Source organism: Erythrolamprus reginae, chromosome 5 (assembly GCF_031021105.1).
Source record: "Erythrolamprus reginae isolate rEryReg1 chromosome 5, rEryReg1.hap1, whole genome shotgun sequence".
Taxonomy (NCBI): Eukaryota; Metazoa; Chordata; class Lepidosauria; order Squamata; family Dipsadidae; genus Erythrolamprus; species Erythrolamprus reginae.
In genome coordinates this window covers 58,775,599-58,799,897 of record NC_091954.1, presented here as the reverse complement: position 1 = coordinate 58,799,897, position 24,299 = coordinate 58,775,599, and the positions used below count along the sequence as shown (strand labels likewise).

At 38.9% G+C, this 24,299-nt stretch overlaps 1 protein-coding gene across 1 annotated transcript in view; it reads left to right on the top strand.

Annotated features, from left to right (window-relative positions):
• SHOC2 (SHOC2 leucine rich repeat scaffold protein) overlaps positions 1-21,016 on the top strand; it is a 78,063-nt gene extending 57,047 nt beyond the window's left edge. The window contains exons 4-9 of the mRNA XM_070752736.1: positions 1,180-1,310; positions 10,969-11,157; positions 11,750-11,872; positions 16,088-16,225; positions 19,039-19,156; positions 20,757-21,016. Coding sequence (XP_070608837.1) covers positions 1,180-1,310; positions 10,969-11,157; positions 11,750-11,872; positions 16,088-16,225; positions 19,039-19,156; positions 20,757-20,965 — 908 coding nt within the window. The 3' untranslated portion in view covers positions 20,966-21,016. The remainder of the gene's footprint in view (positions 1-1,179; positions 1,311-10,968; positions 11,158-11,749; positions 11,873-16,087; positions 16,226-19,038; positions 19,157-20,756) is intronic.
• Positions 21,017-24,299: the final 3,283 nt, after the last annotated feature.

Below are 24,299 nucleotides of genomic sequence, written 5' to 3'. Positions count from 1 at the left end.
ACACAATTTCAATATTGTATTTAACAGATGTAAGTTCATACAATGATGTTCTTTCATATTTAATGCACATTTATGAACAAACTATTTCTTCCCATTAGTCTATTAAAATGAACTTCCACTGTATACATGTATATGTGGTTTAATTTATTTGTAATACTACTAGATTTTATCTGTGATCTTTGTAGACAATCTAGTAATATAGTCAAAGTAGGCAAGGTCCATATGTCATGAACATCTTTTTGCTAAGATTCTGAGTATGGGGGGGGGGGGTTGTCCTTTCTCCAACCCCCTCTTTTTTTGGGGGGGGAGGAATTTATCAAGATATATTCGGTTATCTAATTCTGAAATTAGCTCAAAGTCCAGATCTATCTGGCTTTAGTGCAGCTTTTATCTACAGACACATTTTAAAGTTAGAGTTGTGCTATGAGCTGGCAGGTCTAATTTTTTTCTCCTACTTTTAGCTGTGTTTCCAGAATTTACAGGTTTTTAGTTAGTGTATCTAAGTGTATTTGCATTAGTACACTTTTTAAAACCGATTAATTTCTTGAGTTTTTATTACATGAGTCACATGAGTGAAACTAAGGTTTTTGTGCATAAATTAGTTTACTTTGACAGTGTTTCCCCAGTACTCATTATTTGCCTAAATAGTATCTATCACTCAAAAGCAATTTTCAGGAGACGACAGAAGATCTTTCATTAATTAGCTTTTGGCATGAAGTTCAGTTGCAAGGTTTTTTGTCTCACTGCTTTTGAAAGCTATTAATGTTGCCCCTCCTTGCATAAGGAAACACTTATCATAATAATCTAAAAATGTGTAAATTGCTTTAAAGTATTGTGGTGATGACAGCTAGTAATGATTTAAAAAAACTGCAAAGCATTTAGATTTATGCATTAAAAGTATTGCTGGGAAGCCAGAAATGAGAGCAAAGCACAGTGGTGGAAAATTATCTTGACTAATGGAATATTGTTGAAATATTGATGAATTTGTTAGAGTAGTATATTTATATGTTGGAAAATTATCCTAATGTTCAAGGTATTCATATATTTGTGTGAAAAGTGTATGCCTTTTCCAATAAACAGTAATAAAAGAGAAGAGGGACTTGTCCTTTCCCAAGAATAAATACAGGTTAATAGGAATTTCTAAACAAAAGATTCTTAAACATTTTGTTTTGTTTTCAGGAAATCTATCTACTTTGAAAAGCCTTGGTCTGAGATATAATCGTCTCTCAGCAATACCCAGGACTCTAGCACAGTGCAGTAAACTTGATGAGTTAAATTTGGAAAATAACATTATTTCTACTTTGCCAGAGGTAAGACAATTGAGAAGCAAGAATCTCTACTTTTGAATAAATTATTCAATTTGAGTAAAGGAAAATAAGAAAAGTGTCTTCGTCATAAATTATATAATACTAAATAAAAGTCTGAGGACCAGATTTGCTTATTTATTTTATTAAATGTAGAAACCACTTGATTCTATTTTGGCTTCATTATATTAGTTTAATTTTGAAAAGTAAACAGGAGTGTATGCAAGAGATCTTTTGATTTGTTTAACATTGCCAAATGACATACTGATTGATTTAACCCTAAAGGTTTATACTGCTTAAGGTTGATCTTTTAGGAAGATAGGTAGTTTCTAAATGTGATAAATGAAACTAAATCAAATTTACAAAATTTTTCAAATATTGTAGCCATTATAACAATCTTCATAAATTGACCTTGACTTCATGCAGATTTCTTGACAATGTACAAACAGATTAAAAACATTAAAAAGGCAATATTAAATGCCTGTTAAAAGAAACCAGGATTATCAGCAAATATTTCCAAATTATAAACCAAGATTTGGAATATTATTATTTCAAATTAGTTTTTAAAATATTATTATTACAAATAATACAGTTTTATTTTGGATATTGGAGATGTCTCCCATCATCTTCACCTCAAAGCACGTCTCATATTAAATTTTAAAATAAAAATCTGTATATAAAACAAAAATGTATTAGCTCAGTAATGTGGAGGAAGAAATTGTAGATTGTAAAGTTACTTACATATCTGTGTAATAAATATGGATTAATATTTCAGTTTAAAGTGATATATAATGTTGATATGAATTATTGGAATTGGCATCAAATAAGAAATGATGTAGAAATAAGGCACTGAAATTCATCAAGTATCATATGAATTATTAATACTAAAGTTGATTGGGAACGAGTAAATATTGGTTGTAGACTTTGCTAATGGGAGAAAGTTGCTTAGTAATTAATCTCCCCTCCCAAGAACATTAGGAAAGTTACTTAAGTGTATGTAATTAAACACACAAAAGAAACTGACTAGAAATCAAATTGCTTTATAAATGGGCTCCCAGTCTAAAGCACTGTTAACAAATAGACGTTTGCATTTTTAAGTGCTGATCTGTATATAATTTTTAACTGCTTCTAAAATGAACCACTTATTAGTGAAATAGCGTAATCCATTAAAGCATATCACTTTGGCTGCAGAAGAAAGAAAATGCATTTCTTAAAAAACCTGCAGACTTGCAAAACATAGTTTTTAATGATGAAATGCCTGCCAAGTAAACATGTCTTAAAATATTAGCTGAAAAAAGTGGTTGCCTCACTCTATTCCAACTCTATTCATAAATTGTTTATATTGGGATTCTTTTAACAATAATACATTCAACTTTTAATTCTCCTCATGGTGGATATAGAATCCAGGCATGGGATATTTCTGTCTGCTCTCTGAATGGACTGAGTTTGTCAAAGCTGTTCAGGTCATGCCCTGTTGCTATGCTTGATAGTTTTTTCACTCACTTAATCGCTCAGCAAAGACGGTTGTGCTTTAGGTTTCTCCGTACTGAAGGAGCGGGTCCAGCAGTCACATGGGTTGCTCATGTCCAATCCGGTGGAACTGAGCCTAGTATTAAAAAAGCTTGCCGGATCCGCCCCTTCCCCAGAATTCGCTCAGTTCGCATATCCTGCGGTTGTATTGTGATAGCTCGTTCAACATTCTAACACCTTCCCTTCGATCTTTCCTTCAAAAAGTAGTAAGATTTATTGTCTTTATTCATTTACTTGCACTAATTGCGCCAGCCGTTTAAAAGAAAAAAATAAAAAAATAAAGCGGCTCGGCTTTTTTCCTTGGGAGAAGTTGCGGTTTCGTTTTCCCCCGGCGGTTTTTGCCGGTTACGATTCCTGCGGCCGCTTGTGGATTCTTCTAATCCTTTGGCCTGGAGGTCTTGGTGCAAGTATTTATTTATTGAATTATTGATTATTTATTGTATACAAAAATATTTAAGGGCTTAAGAAATACCTCCTGCGGAGTGAGACGCCTTCTAGTCTCCTGGACTTAGTCGATCGCTTCCCCTTTAAGTATTTACGGGGCGATTTTTTCGGCGCGAAGGCCTTCGCGCCCTTTTTAAATCTAGGCCTCTCGTGTTGGCCTCCTGCCAGCCCCGTAGGCCTCAGTCCACCGCGTGGATCCCGGAGCGGGCCTTGGGGGTCCCAGGCTAAATTCTCCACCGGCTAAGCCTCCAACCAGAGTGCCTTGGTTTACTTAATTACAAAGTTTAGGGAGGCTGGCCCCGCTGGATTTGGGGGCACGAACTCTGGGTTTGCCCAGATTGTCCTCACGTCTCAGCAGCTTCGAGGCCTCGAAGCAGGATCCATTCCTCTTGGGAAGTCCTTGAAATTCTTCTCCTTATTATTCAGTTATTGGCTCAGCCTTGTCTTCTGTTAATTGTCAGACTATGGCTACTTTTCCCAAGAGAGGCACAACTAAAGGTCCCAGAGAGGCCAGGCCTACAGGCGATGAAATTACTAGTATCCCCCAGGCCTCTTCCTCCTCTTCTCCAGGGGCCCGCCCCTCGACCAAGGTCACCAGGGCCGAGAAGAGAAGGGACCTAGCCCTACAAAAAATCCATGACAAATCACAGGCCCAAGTAATCAGTAGTCAAGACCCCCCAGAGGCTTCTAGTCTACCTCCTTCTGGGGTCCCTGTGTTATCTCTGGATGAGCCAAACCTAGACAGACCCCAACCTAACCTATGGGGCATAGGTCCAGAGGAACCAGATATTATTGAAGATTCCCCCCAGCCAGGATCTTCCCAGGCCTTTAGGAATTCTTCTGCCATTTCTGCTGATATTTCCAGTTTACCTCCTGAGTTCCAGTCTATATTTGCTGTGCTGTCCAAAGCCATTGATGCCAAACTCTCCACCATCAATGAGCCTTCCTTACCTCTTCCTCCTTCTCGCTCCTCCCGCCCCTTGGGTTCTTCCCCAGCGGTCAGAGCTCCTATTCAGGATGATTCAGATTCCTCCCAGGATGAATATGAGGATATAGAGGATGATGAGGATGCTTTCCAAGGCTTATCAGATGATGAGGAATCCCAAATAAAGGTTCCTCCTCCAATTACTATTTTTCCCTCTCAATTATTCAAATCTCTCCTCCTCAAAGCTAGAATTTCTACGGGATTAGCGGCCCAGGAGAAACAATCCTCCACTTCCACTGATCCCCCAGAGGAGAATTTACCTTACTTCACAGAGGAACAGGAGGATAACGAGGTAATTCCTATGCCTAAATTATTTAAAGATGCCTTACTCAAACAGTGGGAATTTCCAGCATCTGGCCTTAATCCCTCCACCAAGGATAGAAAGTTGTACAAACTTTCCTCTTCCTATGAAGAGCTTCTATCCTTTCCCAAACCAGATGAACCTGTCAAGATTCTTCATTCGGCAGCGGCTGTGCCAGGCGAGGCGGAGGAAGTCCTCCGCCCAGAGGACAAGCGCATTGAGCAAATGCTCAAAAGAGGATTCACCGCTGATTCCTGGGCCATTAAAAGTTCTGCAGCGGCTTCCTTTTTCTCCAGAGCCACGCTGCTGTGGCTTCGCCAACTTCAACAGCATATTCCTCCCGATGACTTGAGAGGTCAACAAGACTTCAACAAGGTCTTTGCAGCTGCCCAGTACGTGGCTGATGCCACCTTGCAATCTACTAGATTTTCTGCTAAGTCTATTGCAGCTTCTACAACGGCAAGAAGACTCCTATGGATTCGCCCTTGGCAAGCGGGAGTTCGCCAAAAGTGGCAGTTATCCCAGGGCCCCTTAAAGCGCGACCTTCTCTTCGGTGATCTTCTGGATCCACTCCTCACGGAGACCACGGACAAGAAGAAAGTTTTGGGTCCAACCACAAAAAAGGCTACCAAAACGCAGTCCTTTCGTCGCCCAGGGCGCCAGCAAGATCAAGCGGCTTCCTATCAGAGATCTCCAGGTCAGTATTCCCCCCGCTTTCGTTCCCAAGGTAGGAACTCCAGGGGTAGAGGGTTTCGCTTCCAAAGGGGAGCTTCCTCTAACAGGGCTTCAAAAAAACCTAGATGGTAATCTTACCTCCATTCCCATAGGGGGTCGCCTAGCCCATTTCGCCTCTAAATGGCGTCTCACCTCCAAGGACCCTTGGGTCATTGACACTGTTCAATCAGGCCTTCTTTTAGAATTTATTTCTCCTCCCCCTAAACGTTTTATTTCCTGCCCTTCTCCCAGGTCATCCTCAGATTGTAACCGTATGGAGGAGGCCATTTCTCATCTATTGTCCATCAGAGCCATTCAACCGGTCCCTTCCGATCAGAAGGGCCTAGGTTTTTACTCCATCCTATTTATGGTTCCAAAGTCCTCTGGAGGTTGGAGAGCTATTTTGGATTTAAAGAGACTAAACCTATTCATCAAATATAGGAAGTTTAAGATGCACTCCTTGTCTTCTATTTTGGCCGCCATTCATTCGGGAGATTTCATGGTCTCCTTAGACCTCACTGAGGCCTACCTTCACATTCCTATAGCCAAATGCCACAGAAAATTTTTACGTTTTTCCTTTCAAGGCAGGCATTTCCAGTATAGGGCGATGCCATTTGGCCTTTCCTCGGCCCCTCGAGTCTTTACAAAGCTCTTGGGGTCCCTGGCGGCCTATATCCGGGCGTCTCCCATCCACATTTTATGTTATCTTGATGATATTTTGATTCATGGGAACTCCCTAGAGAGAGTGAAAACAGACCTTTCGGTAGCCATGTCAGTCCTTCAGGACCATGGATTTTCCATCAACTTTGATAAAAGTCACCTCCAACCTTCCACTTCCATTTCTCACCTGGGATCCATTATTGATTCAGAATCCTCCCAGGTTTTTCTCTCTCCCGAGAGAAAACTCAGTATAGTGGAGTTAATTTCTAACATTTTATCTAATGCTTCAGTATCCATAGTTACTCTATCTTCCCTTTTGGGGAAGATGGTGTCATGCATAGGCATCATTCCCTGGGCTCGCCTTCATGCTAGGGAACTCCAGTGGCTCCTGTTGCCTTTTCAGAGATCGGGGCACAGCAACTCAAATCGACGCATTGTCATCCCACTGAGTGTTCGCAGATCCTTCAAGTGGTGGAAGTCTCCGGCCATGGACAAAGGATCCCCGTTCAGGTGCCCGGATCAATTTGTCATCACTACAGATGCCAGTCTATCGGGATGGGGCGCCCACGCCCAGGGGATGATAGCCCAGGGCACGTGGTCCCCGGAGGAAGCTTCCAGGCCAATCAATTGGCTAGAGTTAAGAGCCGTTTCCCTGGCTCTGAAGCATTTCTCTCCTCGCATCCCCAACCGGCACGTTCTCATTCTCACCGACAACATTGCCACAAAAAGCCATATCTGCAGACAGGGAGGCACGAGATCCAAGGCTCTCATGAGGGAAGCCCTCAAGTTGGGCCTTTGGGCGGAAAAACATCTCCAGTCGCTCCTAGCCGATCACATCTCGGGGAGTCTCAACGTCCAGGCGGATTGGCTATCCCGAGCAACGATAGACCCAGGAGAGTGGAACCTCCATCAAGACCTGTTCCATCAAATCACTCTCAGATTCGGCCTACCAATCCTGGATCTCTTCGCGACCAATGCGAACGCCCAACTCCCTCGCTTCTATTCCAGATTTCCATCCCCGGGAGCGGAAGCAATCAATGCCCTCCGGAGTCCATGGCCTCCAGGCCTACTCTACGCATTTCCTCCAATTCCAATCCTCCCGGACGTGATTCACAAGGTCCTCACCGAGAGGGCCCGAGTAATCATAATCGCCCCTCATTGGCCCCGCCGGCCCTGGTTCGCGGATCTCCAACAGCTGTCCGTCCAGGACCCTTGGCGACTCCCCGTTTCGGGGGATATGCTGCGGCAGGGGGCCTCTTTCCATCCAGACCCGGAGTGGTTCCACCTCACCGCCTGGCTGTTATCAGGAGAGATCTAGAACTGCGTGGTCATGACCCCGATTCAGTGGAGGTCATTTTAAAGGCCAGAAGGGGTTCGACCAATCGAATCTACGACCACACGTGGTCCAAGTTTCACCAGTGGTGTCTACAGGAAGGTCTCTCCCCTCTGTGCATCCCCATACACAGAATTATTTCCTTCCTTATGCAAGGCTTCCATAAAGGACTTTCCACCAGCACCCTCCGGCGTCATCTGGCAGCCATTTCATCTGTCCTAGGGGGTCCCCGCAGACAGCCTCTCCGATCCTTCCCTGAAGTTCAGGAATTCCTCAAGGGCATAGCCAATCTCAGACCTTCCAAGGTCCACAGGTACCCTTCCTGGGATTTGCCACGGGTTCTCCATTCCCTCACGCAGGCACCATACGAACCCCTAAAATCGGCGTCCCTCAGGTACCTATCCTTTAAGGTAGCATTCCTGGTGGCTATTACCTCTGCCCGACGCATTTCGGAGCTGGCTGCCCTCTCAATCAGGCAGGACCTTTGTCAATTCCATCAGGACAAGGTAGTCTTGCGACTGGACCCCACCTTCTTACCCAAGGTCAGTTCCATGTTCCACAGATCTCAGGACATTGTCCTACCTTCCTTCTGCCTCCAACGAGACCATCCCTTGGCAATTAGATGGCACACCCTGGATCTCACCAGAGCGCTGAGAATATATATCCAACGCACAGGACCCTTTCGGAGGTCAGAAGCACTCTTTGTAGCCTATCATCCCAGAGTCATGGGGGCCAAAGTGTCTTCAACAGTAATAGGCCGTTGGATCAGAGGGACTATATCTAAGGCCTATGAGTCGGCCTCCCTCTCAGTTCCAAGGAACATCACAGCGCATTCCACCAGGAGCGCAGCCACCTCGGCCGCTTGGGCGACTCAAGCCCCGTTGGAGGAGGTCTGCAAAGCAGCCACTTGGGCCTCGCCAAATTCCTTCATCAGGCACTACAAAATTGATTCTTACGCTTCAGCGGACGCTGCCTTCGGCAGAAGGGTACTCCAATCCGTTATCTCACACGATAGCAAGCTAATCCCACCCTAGGGACCATCTATTGGGTATGTCCCATGTGACTGCTGGACCCGCTCCTTCAGTACGGAGAATAGGCGTTGATTGCTTACCTGAACGCCTCTTCTCGTACGGTGAGCGGGTACAGCAGTCACTTCCCGCCCTTATATGTGTCTTCTTTACCTTTCTATATCTTTCTTCCTCTAACAATGAGAGTTGAACACTAAAGAGCTTCACAACTGAGCCTAGTCTATGGATTCGCGAATTCTGGGGAAGGGGCGGATCCGGCAAGCTTTTTTAATACTAGGCTCAGTTCCACCGGATTGGACATGAGCAACCCATGTGACTGCTGTACCCGCTCACCGTACGAGAAGAGGCGTTCAGGTAAGCAATCAACGCCTATTCTCTTATAGAAATTGACCAGTGAGTGGAAGCTATAACACCTGTGCAGCTTTAAAATTCTTTGAACTATATTTCAGTCTACAGACTATGAACTGTAAGTTTTGGAGTTTTATTTAAAGGCTAAGGAGTGGCTCTTGCCCCCTTTAGGCAGCCTGCCATTGTTGTGACCTCTGAGAGCACTTAATGGCTTGGATTCAAGCATTTAAACATCACAGCTTGAAGTACTGATTAACATTGCCTGACTAACATTGTGGCTTTCTTTATCGCTTTGGACAGCCTGCTTGTTATTATGAATTGCTCTATCACTTTGGATAGACTGCTTAACAGCTTTTAAATAGTTGGAAGGCTTTGGCCATTTGTTTGACAGCAGTTTGAAATATATTGGCTGGAATTCTATTGAAATCAGCAGTTGCGGTGAGCCATTTTAAAATTGCTGGGTGCCATTTTAGGTGCTCCAGAGATTCCTATCTTGCTCCAAATCTCTCCAAAAATCGCTCCCCCCAAAGCTTTCTATCTTTCCCCAAATCTCTCCAAAAATCGCTCCCCCAAAAGCTTCCTATGCCAGGCAAATAGAGTGAAGAAAGGCAGCAAGGAGAAACGAGGCATTTTGAAAGGAGAGGTGAGTTTGGAAGACTTTGGAAGTGATTTGGGGTGGCTTCGGAAGCTTTTGGGGGAGCGATTTTTGGAGAGATTTGGGGCAAGATATGAAGCTTTTGGGGGAGCGATTTTTGGAGAGATTTGGGGCAAGATACGAAGCTTTTGGGGGAGCGATTTTTGGAGAGATTTGGGGCAAGAAGTGAAGCTTTTCGGAGAGCGATTTTTGGAGAGATTTGGGGCAAGATACGAAGCTTTTGGGGGAGTGATTTTTGGAGAGATTTGGGGCAAGATATGAAGCTTTTTGGGGAGCAATTTTTGGAGAGATTTGGGGCAAGATATGAAGCTTTTGGGGGAGTAATATTTGGAGAGATTTGGTGCAAGGTATGAAGCTTTTGGGGGAGCGATATTTGGAGAGATTTGGGGCAAGATACGAAGCTTTTGGGAGAGCGATTTTTGGAGAGATTTGGGGCAAGATACCAAGGTTTTGGACTGGCAATTTTAGCAGCGAGATGGGGTGAAGGAAGCGGCAGGCTAGGGGAGATTTTGGCAGCAGGATGGGGAAGCAGACGGCTAGAGAGGAAAGTGGCAGGGAAATGGGGCAGCTCCAGCGTTCCCCGCCTCAGGTGCAAGCAAAAGGGGGCGGGGAATTCCCATGCAAGCAAATGGGAAATCCCGGCGGTGACAGTCACAAGGCAGGGGAATCCCTTCGGCAGTCAGATAGCTCATGCACAGTAGGAGAGCGCAGGCACATTAAGACAGACTATGGGCTTCACTCAGGAGAAACATGTTTAGATTAAGAGTATATAGCACAACAGAGTCTGTTGCTTCGCTTCTTCATTTCAAGCTATCAGGCATAGCAACAGGAATGTATCTGAACAGCTTTAACATCCAATCAGAGAGCAGATGGAAATCTCCCATGCCTGGATGCTATGTCCACATCTCTGAGAAGAGGTGTATCAGGTAAGACCAGCGCCCCTTCTTAAAATACTGATGCGTTTCAAAATGTATTATGATAGCCTTGAGCTAGTTTTGGGAAACATTCAAGATCTCTTGAAAAATCAGCTATGCAAAATCTTCACTGTAGTTTTGGAATAAACAGCTGAATATCCTACCCTGCATTTAGAGTGAAGAATAATATTTTCTCCTTAAAAATGACATAAATAAATGATTAGTGTTTCATGTTCTTAATTTCTCTGCATTTGTAGTTATACATTTTAAAATTCAAGCAAAGATCTGTTTTCCTTTGGCTAAACGTTTAAATCTTCCATAGTCACATCATTTTTCTTAGAATTGAAGGAAGAATCCTGTGATGATATGGCAGTTCAAAAGAGTGGCAAGTTTTGTCTGTCACCTCTTACTTTTTTATATGGGACATTGAAGCTTAAATTTCTTCTTGAGAATGACATAATTTTTGTTTTATAAAACTTTACATGTCTGCATGGGGGTAAAGTAAACTCAGAGACCGAGCTATCTTTTAAAATACTTAACAAATGGCTCACATATGCTATGACTTGTCAGAACTGCAAATATTAAAGCTATTAAAAGTATTGTCAAAAGCAGAAAGCATGACACTTAAAGATATTTCTATGTGAAAAAAACAGGATAGCTAGGTTGCATATAAGAGAAAAATATCTATTCAAGTACAAGGAGATTAGAGTACATAAAGTATATAATTTGATTTGTTCATTTTGCTCTCATAGGGTCTCTTATCAAGTCTTGTGAATCTGACTAGTCTAACTCTGGCAAGGAACTGTTTTCAATCTTACCCCGTGGGTGGCCCTTCACAGTTCTCTACTATCTACGCTCTCAATATGGAACATAACCGCATTAACAAAATTCCTTTTGGAATTTTTTCTAGAGCAAAAGTATTAAGTAAGCTGAACATGAAGGTGAGGCTTTGTTTCAGGAATATGAATTTTCTAGCATGAAATAAAATATTGTATGAAAGTGCAGCCAAAGAGAATTGTGGCAGATACCATGGATACCTGATGTTGTAGGATAACAATCAGGTTTGTTTATAAAACTAGTATCAGTTTTCTAATGTAGTAACATAAGTGATGAGTTATGTTGAAATTAGGGAGTTGTAAACAGAGGAGTATTTTTCATAAAAGTACAAGCTTAGACTGCTCTTTTGGAAAATGTCTGTTGGTTAAAACTAAAAACAAATAAATTAATCATTAAAGTGCTATTTAAAGTGCTAGCTAAAAGTTGTTGCAACACATATTTAATTTAAATTGTTGATGGTTGAAAATAGAAAAGCTAACATAGACAACTTGCAGTTGTATGGGCGATAAGACTACAATTATACTAAACTGGTGTTTTCTCAGAATCAGTAGGAAAGGCAATTAACATTGATAGTCCTCATGCCTTTTTTTTTTTTTTGAAGATATAGAATGCATTTGTCCTTGGCTAAATTACGTTGTGAATGTTTCTTTAAAAACAGACAAACCAACCCTAAACTTTATTTATATTAAATTGCAGGACAATCAGCTGACATCACTTCCCCTGGATTTTGGAACGTGGACCAGTATGGTAGAACTCAATTTAGCTACAAATCAGCTCAACAAAATTCCTGAAGATGTGTCTGGACTTGTTTCTCTTGAGGTGGTAGAAAGTAGAATATAGCAGACCAGCTAAACAAATTCTAAGAAACCTGACCAATCTTGATATATTAATTGATAATTAATCAAACTTAGAAATATACTGTGAAACAACCTAATTTTGGAACGATTATTTAAACAAGCTTTATACCAGATTTGCATCACATTAGAGTACTTATGTTGTGCACATTATGACTTAGTTTTATGTGAGGAGAAAGAAGATACAGCTATTATATTATCTTAATCTGCAAGTTTTTATTTCCCTGTATGGTGAATATATATATACAGGTGGTCCCCAATTTATGATTGTAATTGAGAATTATGTTCTTAAACATGGTGATCATTAAGCTTAATTTTATTACATTTTTATGCTGCGGTCATTCAATGATCACAGTGTTCATTAAGCAAATTTATTATACCCACTGGGGGGGGGGGGTTGGCTGGAAACTGAAAGTAAACATTCTGGGGGGGGGGGAACTGTGATAATGTGACCATGGGATCCTGCAAATAGCTGTAAATACAGGCCAGTTGCCAAGTGTCTAAAATGTGATCACATTACCACAGGGATAGGGTCAGCTGGCGAAAGATCAAAACCATATTTTAAATCTCTGGGAGGTCCATATAATGTAAAATGGTCAGTAGGTAATTAAGTCGAGAACTACCTGCATGTTCAATTGGGTTTTTTCTTGGTAAAACTATAAAAATCATGTATTGTATGACTTTCTATATGAATTCTAATAGAAAGAATTCAAGCTTGATAGCGTGAGTATGGAAAGTAGTTGATAGAGGGAATCTTTTTATCTAATCTCTCCTTATTTTCCATTCAGCTCATAAAAGATATAGTATTTCTTGTAATTGGTGTGTATAGCTAACCTGTATAAACACTTGCCTTCTTTTCTCATCTTCACATGTCTTTACCCTGCCCTTTTCCCCCTATTCCTCTTCATTTCTGAAGTTTAAAAGAATATACATAAACAATTCTTTAAAAAAAAATACTTTATTTACAAATATAATAAAAAGGAAAAAGGAAATAAGGGAAGGAAAGGCGAGGAAGGAAATCTGGGGTAGGGCGGAAGAGAGAAAAGGGGAGGGGTACAAAGTCAAACAATTATGGTAATACATTGTAGTACATATAAATTATAATGCATATATTTCTTGGAAGGAGTATTATATTTCTTAATTTCTTAATCATTGTGTGTATACATTAAGTCATGTTTTTAACAAAAATATATTTCCTAAAGACTATAGACGTACAGTAAATAGCAAGTAGATAAGGAAAATGAAAAGTTTTTTAAAGTTATAGTAGTGAGGGGAGGGAAGGGAAAGGAAAAGAGAAGAGGAGAAAAGAAAAATCTGCCTTTAGCGTATACGTTTTTAGGGACGACTTTTGTCTGGAAGTAGTATGGGGAGTATATGAATAGTATGATAAGTAGGTATAGAAGTTAGTTATGTTGATGGAAGTTGTTAGTGTTATAATGTGTATTGAGTTGGTTGAAAGACAAATAAAAAGAGATATAGTATGAATTTTATTGCAAATTTAATTGGTTTTTGGTGCTCAATTTTTAAATTGGTTTGAAATTGATTTGAGTATTCGAAGGTACATTTAATAGTTCGGTGGAATAGAGATTTTACAATAAGTAATTTTGATATTTTTTTTGAGAGACCCATTTATACCAATTTTCCCATATTTCATAATATTCTGAATCTTTTTTATTTTGTGCTTCCATTGCTGTTTTAGACATTTCAGCACACCCTATGATTTTTGTAATTTTTACGAAAAAAGAAGGTATTTGATCACGTTTCCAAAAGGAGGCATACGATATTCTAGCTGCTGTTATAATTTGTAGGATGAGATATTTTTGTGATTTAGTAAGGTTTTGCCTAAATATACCTAAAAGGTAAAGCTCAGGTTTAAGTGGCAATTTAATTGACATGACTTGGTCGATTAGATTTTGGATAGTTGTCCAATATTTTTGTGCAAGTGGGCATGTCCACCATGTGTGGTAATATGTTCCCGGTTTAGTTTTGCATTTCCAACAGGTAGGTGAAAAGTTGGGGAACATTTTGGATATTCTTGCTGGGGGCAAATGCCATCGATAAAAAAATTTCATTTGGTTCTCTTTGTAAGACATTGCCGTTGTCATTTTGTAGTTTAATGTCCATGTTTTCTCCCACTCGATTAAGTTGATCGTATACCCAAAATTCTGAGCCCAGGCTATCATGCAACATTTCACTTCTTCTTCAGGATTTTCTTGTATTAGTAAGTAATTATATAGTTTTGAAATCATTTTTGTAGGGCCCCCGAAAAGAATCGTATCTATTACATTGTCATTTTGGAATCCAAATTGTTTTTTGTGTTGCTCGTATTTTAATTTAATTTGTAAGTATGTTAGCCAATCTATGTTAATTCCTTGATCGTTCAATTGTTGTTTGGATATGAGAGCATCTGATTTGTCAAGTAACTGTTGGTATCTCAAAATTTTGGTGTGGGAGAAAAGGTTAGGAAAAATTAGTAGTTCATTGGGAGATATCCATTTTGGTATTGAAGTATAGTAATTTTTTTTTAATAGTAAACCAAATTGTTATTAGAGTTTTACGCAAATAATGATTTTTAAAGTATTTAGGTATTTTGTGATAATCTGTTGTTAAAAAAGCGTGCCACCCAGCAAGAAGATCGAAACCTTCTAAAGTTAGGAGTCTTGTATTTTTGAGAGTGATCCAATCTTTTATCATTGTTAGGATTGTGGCTTGGTAGTAAATATAGAAATCTGGAAGTCCAAGTCCGCCCCTGGATCTATGATCTTGAAGATTTTTCAGTTTTATTCTGGCCTTTTTCTTTGTCCAAATGAATTTCTTTATTTGTTTGTGCAGGGTATTAAAGAAAGATTTCTTCAAATTTATTGGGGCAACTTGAAATAAATAGAGAAACCTTGGAAGAATGTTTGATTTTATAGCAAATATTTTCCCCATAATGGATAAATTTAGTTTCGACCATCTATTGAAATCTTGTTGTATTTCTTTAAGAAGTCGTTCATAATTATCGTTTTTAATCGTAGTATAATTTGAGGTCATCCAAATTCCTAAATATTTAATTTTTTTTGTGGTTTTAATTCTAATTAGTTCTTCCAAGGAAAATATATCTTTTGGTATCATATTTTTTGTCAAAATTTGAGTTTTGTTCCTGTTAGTTTGCAGACCGGATATTTCACCAAATTTATGTATTTCATCAAATAGAATGGGTGCTGTTTGTATGGGATCTTGTAAGATAAATACAATGTCGTCCGCAAAGGCCTGTAATTTGTAATGTTCTTTCTTAATCGTGATACCCTGAATTTGTGGATTGTTTCTTATAGTTTTCAGGAATGTTTCTATAGCCAGAATAAAAATGAGTGGGGCCAGAGGGCATCCTTGGCGCACACCTTTGGTTATAGAGATTGTGTCTGTGATATCGTTATTGAAAAGGATTTTGACCGATTGAGTAGTATAAATGGTTTTAATTAAATTGAGAAATTTGGAGCCGAAATTCATGTATTCAATTTGATTTATAAGGTAGTGCCATTGAAGACTGTCGAAAGCTTTTTTTAGATCCATGAATATTAGTGCAATTGTTTTATCATAGTTTTTATCGTAATATTCCATGGTATTCAGTATGATTCTTGTATTTGTAGAGATGTTTCTTGCTGGTAAGAATCCGTTTTGGTCGGGGTGAATAATTTTGTTTAATATATTTTTTAGCCTGTCCGCAATTATAGATGTAAATATTTTATAGTCGGTATTGAGTAGTGCGATTAGTCTATAATTCTCCAGAAGGTGTCTATTTTGGGTATCCTTGGGGATAAGAGTTATGTAGGTTTCAGACCAGGACATAGGTAACAATTCTTTACTACATGCCCAAAATAATTTAAATGCTTTTGTAATTAAATTATTCATGGAAATCCATTCCTATAAAATTAAAAATCAGTTGACAGGAATGTGTAAATCTAGATTTTTCTACAGATCTGTTATAGTTTCCAGAAAAATGTTTCCTTCATTCTTGCCCAAAAAAGAATACTTTACTTATTTCACAAGTCATATTTGCTGGAACCAATATGGCATTAAAGTTTAATAGTAAACAGTCTCTAGCTCTTTTTATTTTTTAAAAAAATATTTAGCTAATTCTGCCATTATTTAATGTATTATTTAAGCCAGTTCATTAAATGTTCTGATAATTTTATTTTAGGTTCTTGTTTTGTCAAATAACCTCCTAAGAAATCTGCCACATGGCATTGGCAATTTGAGGAAACTGAGAGAATTGGATCTAGAGGAAAATAAGCTGGAATTGTTGCCAAATGAAATAGCATACCTTAGGGATCTACAGGTAAAATAATTACATGGTAAAACATGTTTTGTCCAATTCAAAGTGTATATAAATATCTCCCTGCCTTCTTAATTGAGTGATTGATTGCCTTTGTTTCACTTCTTTTTTAGTAGCTTGGTGTCTTTGGCCACTTTACCGTACTGGATTTAGAATAGAATCAGTGATGGGTTGCTGCCAGTTCAGACCGGTTCTTTAGAACCAGTAGCGCTGACTCCAAGCCGAGAGAGAACCGGTTCTCTGTATCCCTGAAAGTGGGCCCGCCCATCTGCCCCTGGGTTATACTGACCTTTATCTCTGCTTAAGAAGTTCATCTGATCAAGGGTTGCAGATTGAGTTGCTGCTCCATAGTTGTTTTCTGTGCTTCTTGCCTAGTTTGTGTTCTGTCTGGGTCCCTCCAGAAGCAAACACCAACCCAAAAAGAGTATCCAGACACACTGGTAAAAATCAAAGGCAGTTTATAGAATTCAAAGCAAACACAGGTAACAGAAAATGTCCTTACAAACAGGAACATGCTGAAACTTCAAAGATGTTTCACGAAGGCCATGAAGTAAAACAGGATTCTTGCTGTCAAAAACAACGCTGGCGATAACAAACATACGCCTCCCCCAAGTCTTCCAGTCTTCTAGGCCACAAGCCAAGATCAGAGACGCCGAGAAGCAAAGCAGGGTCACAGAACTTCCAATTGATAACGCTCCACATGGCTGAAAGGGCTTGCCTGCCTTTTAAACCCTGCTGAGGAGAACCACACCCAAACCCAGCTGTTGCCAATTCAGTGATGCCAATACCTTTCTAATTGGTCCCGTCCCTGAGCTGCACGTCGCTGTCTCATGTCAATTATAGCCTGTGCTTCCTCATCCAATGAGGCCAGGCTACTGCCTGGGGAGAGGCCCCCCCCCCCCCCCGGGGCTCTCAGGCTGCTCCCCCTCATCCTCTTCCTGACTTTCCTCTCCCCCTGGTCCTCCCCCTCCTGTTCACTGTCCTCCTCCTCCGGGCCTGGATCCAGCAGAAACGCAGCCAGTCCCTGAGGAGCCTCAGGCTGAATCACAACAGTTTGCAACATGGAAGTTCTACTCCCTCTGAATTGTGCACGTGTAGCGAAGCATGCAGTCAGTGAACCAGCCGTGACAAAAAGCAGAACCCACCCCTGTATAGAATGTATTAAATGCATTTACTGTATAAGTGTAAAACATTATTTTTTAAAAATAGAATGGCATAAAATGTAATCTCAGCCTTTTCAGCCTTACGAAAGAAGTTAAAGCCTATCTCTTCATTCAGAACTTTTTGCAGGTTTTTCTAATTTCTGTTACATTCATGTTTAGTGTTTTTGTAAGCTTAGCTACTTTGAGTGCCCTATAGTTGAAAAAATGAGAATTTATACTGAGTAATAAATAAAGTAATAAAAAATGAGAAATATTACTTTGTGACAGTTCTGGTTCATATGTCATGTTCAATAATACAGTGGTATCTCTACTTAAGAACTTAATTTGTTCTGTGACCAGGTTCTTAAGCAGAAACATTCTTAAGTAGAAGCAAATTTTCCCATAGGAATCAATGTAAAAGCAAATAATGCGTGCAAACCCATTAGGAAAGAAATAAAAACCTTGGAATTTGGGTGGGAGGAGGAGGAGGAAGAAGAGGAGGAGAGTCACTGCGAAAGGAAGAAGGTGAGGTGAGTGGAATAAAAAAAAATCCAAAACTTTAAGGCTTAAAAAAAAAAGAGGGACTCTGAGGCAGCGAGGAGGAGCATGTGCCTCCAATACACCCAGTGCGAGGCTGCCTCCCATACACTGCTTCCCATACACTGGCTGCTACTGCTACCTGCTGCCTCTTCCTTCCCATTCTAAAGGGCTCTCCTCTCCTCTCGCTTACTCGCTTTGTGGCTAGCGCCTTTCCTTTGCTGTGGTGACTCCTTGGCTGCCCACAGTGAAGGGACGTTTCTTTTCTCTGGGCACTGGCAGAGGTTTATTCCCTTTCCAAGTGCCTAGAGAAAGGAAAATGCTTTGTTCGCTCTGGACTGCCAAACCCTCCTTAAGCGCCACCAAAAGTCTCCTCTGGCAGCCCAGAAAAGCCCATGGTGGCCGGGATTAAAGGGCGCATGGCAGGAAACTGGTCGGGCGTTTGTGCCGCTCTCAAATTTCCTGGTAAATTTTTCCAGGCTCGGGTTCTTGAGTAGAAGATGGTTCTTAAGTAGATGCAAAAAAATCTTGAACATCTGGTTCTTATCTAGAAACGTTCTTAAGTAGAAGCATTCTTAAGTAGAGGTACCACTGTCTAGTTATGTACAGTGGTACCTCTACCTAAGAACACTTCTACTTACAAACGTTTCGAGATAAGAACCGGGTGTGCAAGATTTTTTTGCCTCTTACAATCCTGAGCCTCTGAAACTGTAACTGGAAAAGGCTGGGAGAAGCCTCTGTGGGGCCTTTCTAGGAATCTCCTTGGAGGAAACAGGGCCGGAAAAGGTGGGGAGTAGCCTCTGTGGGGCCTCTCTAAGAATCTTCTGGGAGGAAAGAGGGCCTCTACCCTCCCTGTGGTTTCCCCAATTGCACACATTATTTGCTTTTACATTGATTCCTATGGGAAAAATTGCTGCTTCTTAAAAACTTTTCTACCTAAGAACCTGGTCATGGAACGAATTAAATTCGTAAGTAGAGGTACCACTCTATTTTGGAATAATGCAGTCCCAAGTCCAGTCATTATTTGTTGACAGTTGAAGAAAAAGTTGTTCTTTTAATGATAAAAAAGACACCTGCTTTTGTTAATTCTTTGGTGGATTTTAATTTTATGATTACGTTATTATATTCCTTAAACAGAGACTGATCCTAACAAATAATCAATTGAGCACTCTTCCTAGAGGAATTGGTCACCTTATCAATCTGACACATCTTGGGCTGGGAGAAAACTTTCTTACACAACTTCCTGAAGAAATTGGTAAGATATGATCCATAAATTAATGGGCTGGTATTGATAAGATACTTCTGATATGCTGTTTCTCAGCCTCAGCAACTAAGCTTTATGGACTTCATCTGTCAGAATTCCCCCAGTCAACAGTGGACAATAGTTAGGGAACCCTGAGAGTTGCAATCCACATTTGGCTGAGGTTGAGAAATATTGCTGAAATGAGATATTCAATGTAAGTCAGCATCTGGCAGTATTTATTATATTTAAATTATTTCCCACTCAAGACCAATCTTGGGAATGCACAAACTACAAAGGTAGTATTTTAAAGTTCTACCATGCCTGCCAAACTGTTTTTCTTCCCACTTTGCATATGACTAGTTTTGCTAATAACTAATAATTTGTAGTAGTGTTCAGGGAAAAAAAACCCATTGTTGTTGCTGGACCTCTATTCTTATCATGCATCATCAATTAACAGAGAGTTCTTGAAAAAAATTGAGCTTCCCACACAGAATGAGAAATAATCATGATATTTAAGATTCATTTTGTATCAATTCTGATATTTAGCACAGCATCATATACAGTGTTCCCTCGATTTCCGCGGGGGATGCGTTCCGAGACCACCCGCGAAAGTTGAATTTCCGCGAAGTAGAGATGCGGAAGTAAATACACTATTTTTGGCTATGAACAATATCACAAGCCTTCCCTTAACACTTTAAACCCCTAAATTGCAATTTCCCATTCCCTTAGCAACCATTTAGATTATTACTCACCATGTTTCTTTATTAAAAGTTTATTAAAAAAATATTTATTAAAGGTGGATAAAAGTTTGGTGATGATATATGATGTCATTGGGCAGGAAAAACCGTGGTATAGGGGGGGAAACCGCAAAGTATTTTTTAATTAATATTTTTGAAAAACCGTGGTATAGACTTTTTGCGAAGTTCGAACCCACGAAAATTGAGGGAACACTGTACTCAGGTTTCCCAAACAGAGGTATGATTTTGTTTCATTGCAATATTTTGAAAATGTTGCAACTCTGTTTAAATTTGCAACTCTGTTTGAAAAATTTTGTCATTTGTTCTTAATGTGCTCTCTTAAAATAAGGTTTTGGAGTTGGATGTCAGTAAGGAAAGAAATATACTTTTCTAGCTGAAAGTGGCCTTAGCTTTTTGAAGAAACTTAAGTGTTTTATCCAGTAGTATGCTGGCAAATGTTTTAAAACCAAGTTTGCCGGGTCCATTGGTATTGTTGCACTGCACCACTAACTGTGAAACAACCGATCGGCACACTAGGTGTTATAGTTCATGTCTGCTGTCAAGTGTTTTGCAAATTCTCCAAAATTTAACAATCTGCTCTCATGAGCCATATAAAACAGCTCCACCACACCATTGGCTTTATCCCTTATAAATTCATATTAATTTTTCTTTTCATGCCAGCACTATAAACTGCTGTTACTGCAAACTTAGAAATGTGCTTTGAATTCAGTAAACCTGTTTAAATGCAAAAGATGATATGTTTGATGTTCATGGTAACGGACAGAAGAACAAGTTAACCAGTAATAGTTTCTATGTCACTTATTGTTATTTTATGACTAATATATTTGGTTTCAAAAATGCTCATTATTTTGCAGGTACACTGGAGAATCTGGAAGAACTGTATCTAAATGACAACCCACATCTAAACAGCCTTCCTTTTGAACTGGCTCTTTGCAGCAAACTATCTATAATGAGCATTGAGAACTGTCCGCTCAGTACCCTTCCAGCTCAGATTGTTGCAGGTGGACCTTCCTTTATCATCCAGTTTCTCAAAATGCAAGGACCATATCGAGCCATGGTCTGACTGATAACTTCCACGATGATGTACAAAATATAAATGGCTTTTGTGGTGTCATTATGTATATAGTATCTAGGCTACATTGTGCCCAGTGTGGATAAAAGATGGATTGTCCCATACACTCTACTAAATGCAAACTGCATTGTTAGTATTGTGCATGTGTGTATATATAATATAATATATAGATTGTATATTATATTATAAAACATAAATAATATAAAACAGGCAAATTTCAGACCACACATATGTTCCTGCTCATAGAAGAAACATAGCCATTTAGATTCCCCCCCCCATTATAAATGCTTGTTAAAGTTTTCTTTAGTGAATTTGATGGTTATCTGGATAATTTGGGGTACCAGTTCACTGAAAACAATGTCAATTAACTGCTGATCAATTTAAGGGAAAATATTTTTAAACCAAGTCTTTTCCTGTTGGATAAAAAGCAACTTAGTCACACAAATCATTTTTAAATTCCTTGTGGATCATATTTTGTGACAAAAATATTGGAATTATTTGTATTTTCCTTTATTTTAGAAAATCCTTTAACTTATTTTAAGTTTTAAAACAAATGGTTTTGTATGTTTACAGTCAGGGTATGTCACTGGATTGGGGGTAGGTTGGGATTTACTCTGTTTAATTGAATCTAGAAGTTGTATTCTTCTGCTGAGGGCTTTTTATTGACTGATTCGTATTATTGCAAAAATATAAGCAACTAGTTAGTGAAAAAAAATAAGTCCAACAGAAGCTTGAGTTCCTTTGAATTCATCAGTTATAAGCATATCATACTGAAAAGTCAATTATTTTACGGTTGCCTCATTTAACATAAGCAACATTTTTCACTTAAAGAAGTGACAAATTTGTAGAAAAGTATCATGTACTATTAAGATTTAGTATTGCGTCAATGATGGATCTGAACCGCAACTGATAAATGTAAGGGTTTTTCTTGGTCTTTGTGCAATTAATGAATGTGTCTTTTTTTGGAAACCCTGCAGTATACGTAAAATTTATGGTCGGTTGACAATGTTACTCTGGTTTTATATCTTGCCTTGCCTTGTACATCCTCCCATGATTATGGAGTGTCTGCGTCAAAGCACAATATCTTCATGCTGTGCTGTTTTGCTGCTGAACTAAATGCACTTTTCCCTGTAAAGATGGGACACTTGCTTCAAAATAATCAGTTCAGTACCATGATTTATTCTTTTAACCTCATCCTATCAATCTCAGTATTAAAGACTGGTCTGTTTGGAAAAAAAGGACATTTTTTCATTTGTATTTAGAATGTGATTACTCAGTAGAAAAACATTAAGTGATTGAATAGAAAACATGCGGTTTATTGTCTTTTTCAAGGCTGTACAAAGGGCTAATGATGCTGCAGTGATTTTTGTTGCCGCACTTGATTGCTACTGCCATTTCAAATTGGATGCTCACATAGCAATTACATTTGAGATAAGTTTATTTTCAGTGTAAATTGATTATGATGGGTTTTCTTAAGGGATACAGTATTAGAAAAGGGGACGTTCTTTAAATTATATATCACAGATTTCAGAGAAATCTTTCATCTATGGAAAAAGGTTTTGTATTTTTATTTTGATATTAATGTCTATTTGATAGCCACAAACCATAGATCATTATATATACTTACTTATCCTGTAAAAATCAACACAATTCACTGAAGGTTTCATTTATAATCACCAATAAGCTCTGAGTAAATATTTCTCAAGATTGTTTTGTAAGAGTCATTGATTTTAGTGGTTGTGCATGTTCCTTTAGATTGAGTCAGCATAATTTACTTCTTTCATCTGTGACATGAATTTTAGCGTTCATTAATTTTATCTCTGGCAAGGAAGAAATCCTTTAAGAAAGGCAGGTACAGATATAAAACCTTAAAGGGCTATTTTAGATGTCAGTGGATTTGCAAAATATTATTGGGTTGGATCCATACTGAATACATATCTAATAGAAGCAGGCTTAAAACGATCGCATCAGTAGTGAGTTCCTACCGGTACGCCTAATTGTGTGCAGTTTTGTGGCTCTACCGCATGAGCGCATGTTGGAGCGAAATTTTACTTCCTGCACCTGTGCAGATAGCAAAATCTCACGCGGGGAGACACATGTTTTGGCAAGGTTTTTTGCTTCCGCACCTGCGGAGTTGCGTGTAATTAGGTGCACCGGTAGGAGCCCACTACTGGATTTCATGAAGGGATTTGCTGAATTTGACAAGGCTTTGGGATTGTTTGCTAAAGAAAAAGATAATTGTTAACAGTGTCTTTCCTAAGAGTATCCCTCTTTGTCTCTCAGATATTGGGAAAATCCATGGAGAAACTCAGACCATAGGTCAACAGAAACTAATGTGGAGAAAGGAATCCAGTCTTATCAGTTCTATTAACCAGGATAGTTGAATTCATACCATCTTATTTTCCACCACTTACTTTAAAGTAAATATATGAATATCTAATTAACCTAGATACGTTGATAATGATGTATAGTTGCAGCTGACTACAAGCAATCTGTCTGAATACGGAAGTGTTAAAATACAGTACAAAGTTGCTTATAGTGGTGGTTAAAAGATTAAAATCTACTTTTGCTGAAGCTGTAAACTTGTTCCATTTTATTTAGTATGTGTGTATTTAATATGTTGCCCACATGCACTTTTATTTTAGGTGGAAATAATCATCTTCCAATGAATTGTTTCTTTTATTTTTTTAAAGTCAGAGTTTAGCCACGTGTTAAAAATTGTTCTAGGAAAGATTGAAGATATTTCAGTAAATTTTTACAGAGTAAGTAGCATAGTACACTCATAGCAGGCAGGAATCCCCTACCCCCTAGTGGAATTGTGGCAGATTAAATTATACATTAATTATACATTTAATCTGTAAATATACTGATGTACTGTAATTGTTCATGTTGAAATGATTACTTGACTATTCTTCTTTAAAAAAATTACCTGCATGTTAGAAACTCTTTTTATTTATTCACTGATTTATAAAAAACAGCAAAACTGAAAAACCTGCTTTAGCATAGTATGATTTATTAATATCAATCATATATTAGAATATATTGCGAGATATATTCTGATAGTTGGAACAGAAATCCTAATACTTCCAATTCCTGGTTAGATTTAGCTTTTGTTAAACGAGAATACATTTACAATAAAATATAATTATTGACTAAAGAGCATTATACATATTGCAAAAAATTATATTTTTTACTTTAAAAAATGAATTTATGATTCCTGAAAAGTATGTAGCTTTTTGTATTGGTGCCATCAGACTTAAGAGGAAATTCTATGATTATTTGATTTTTACTTAAACATTTAAGGCTATATCTGTAGAGAATTTTA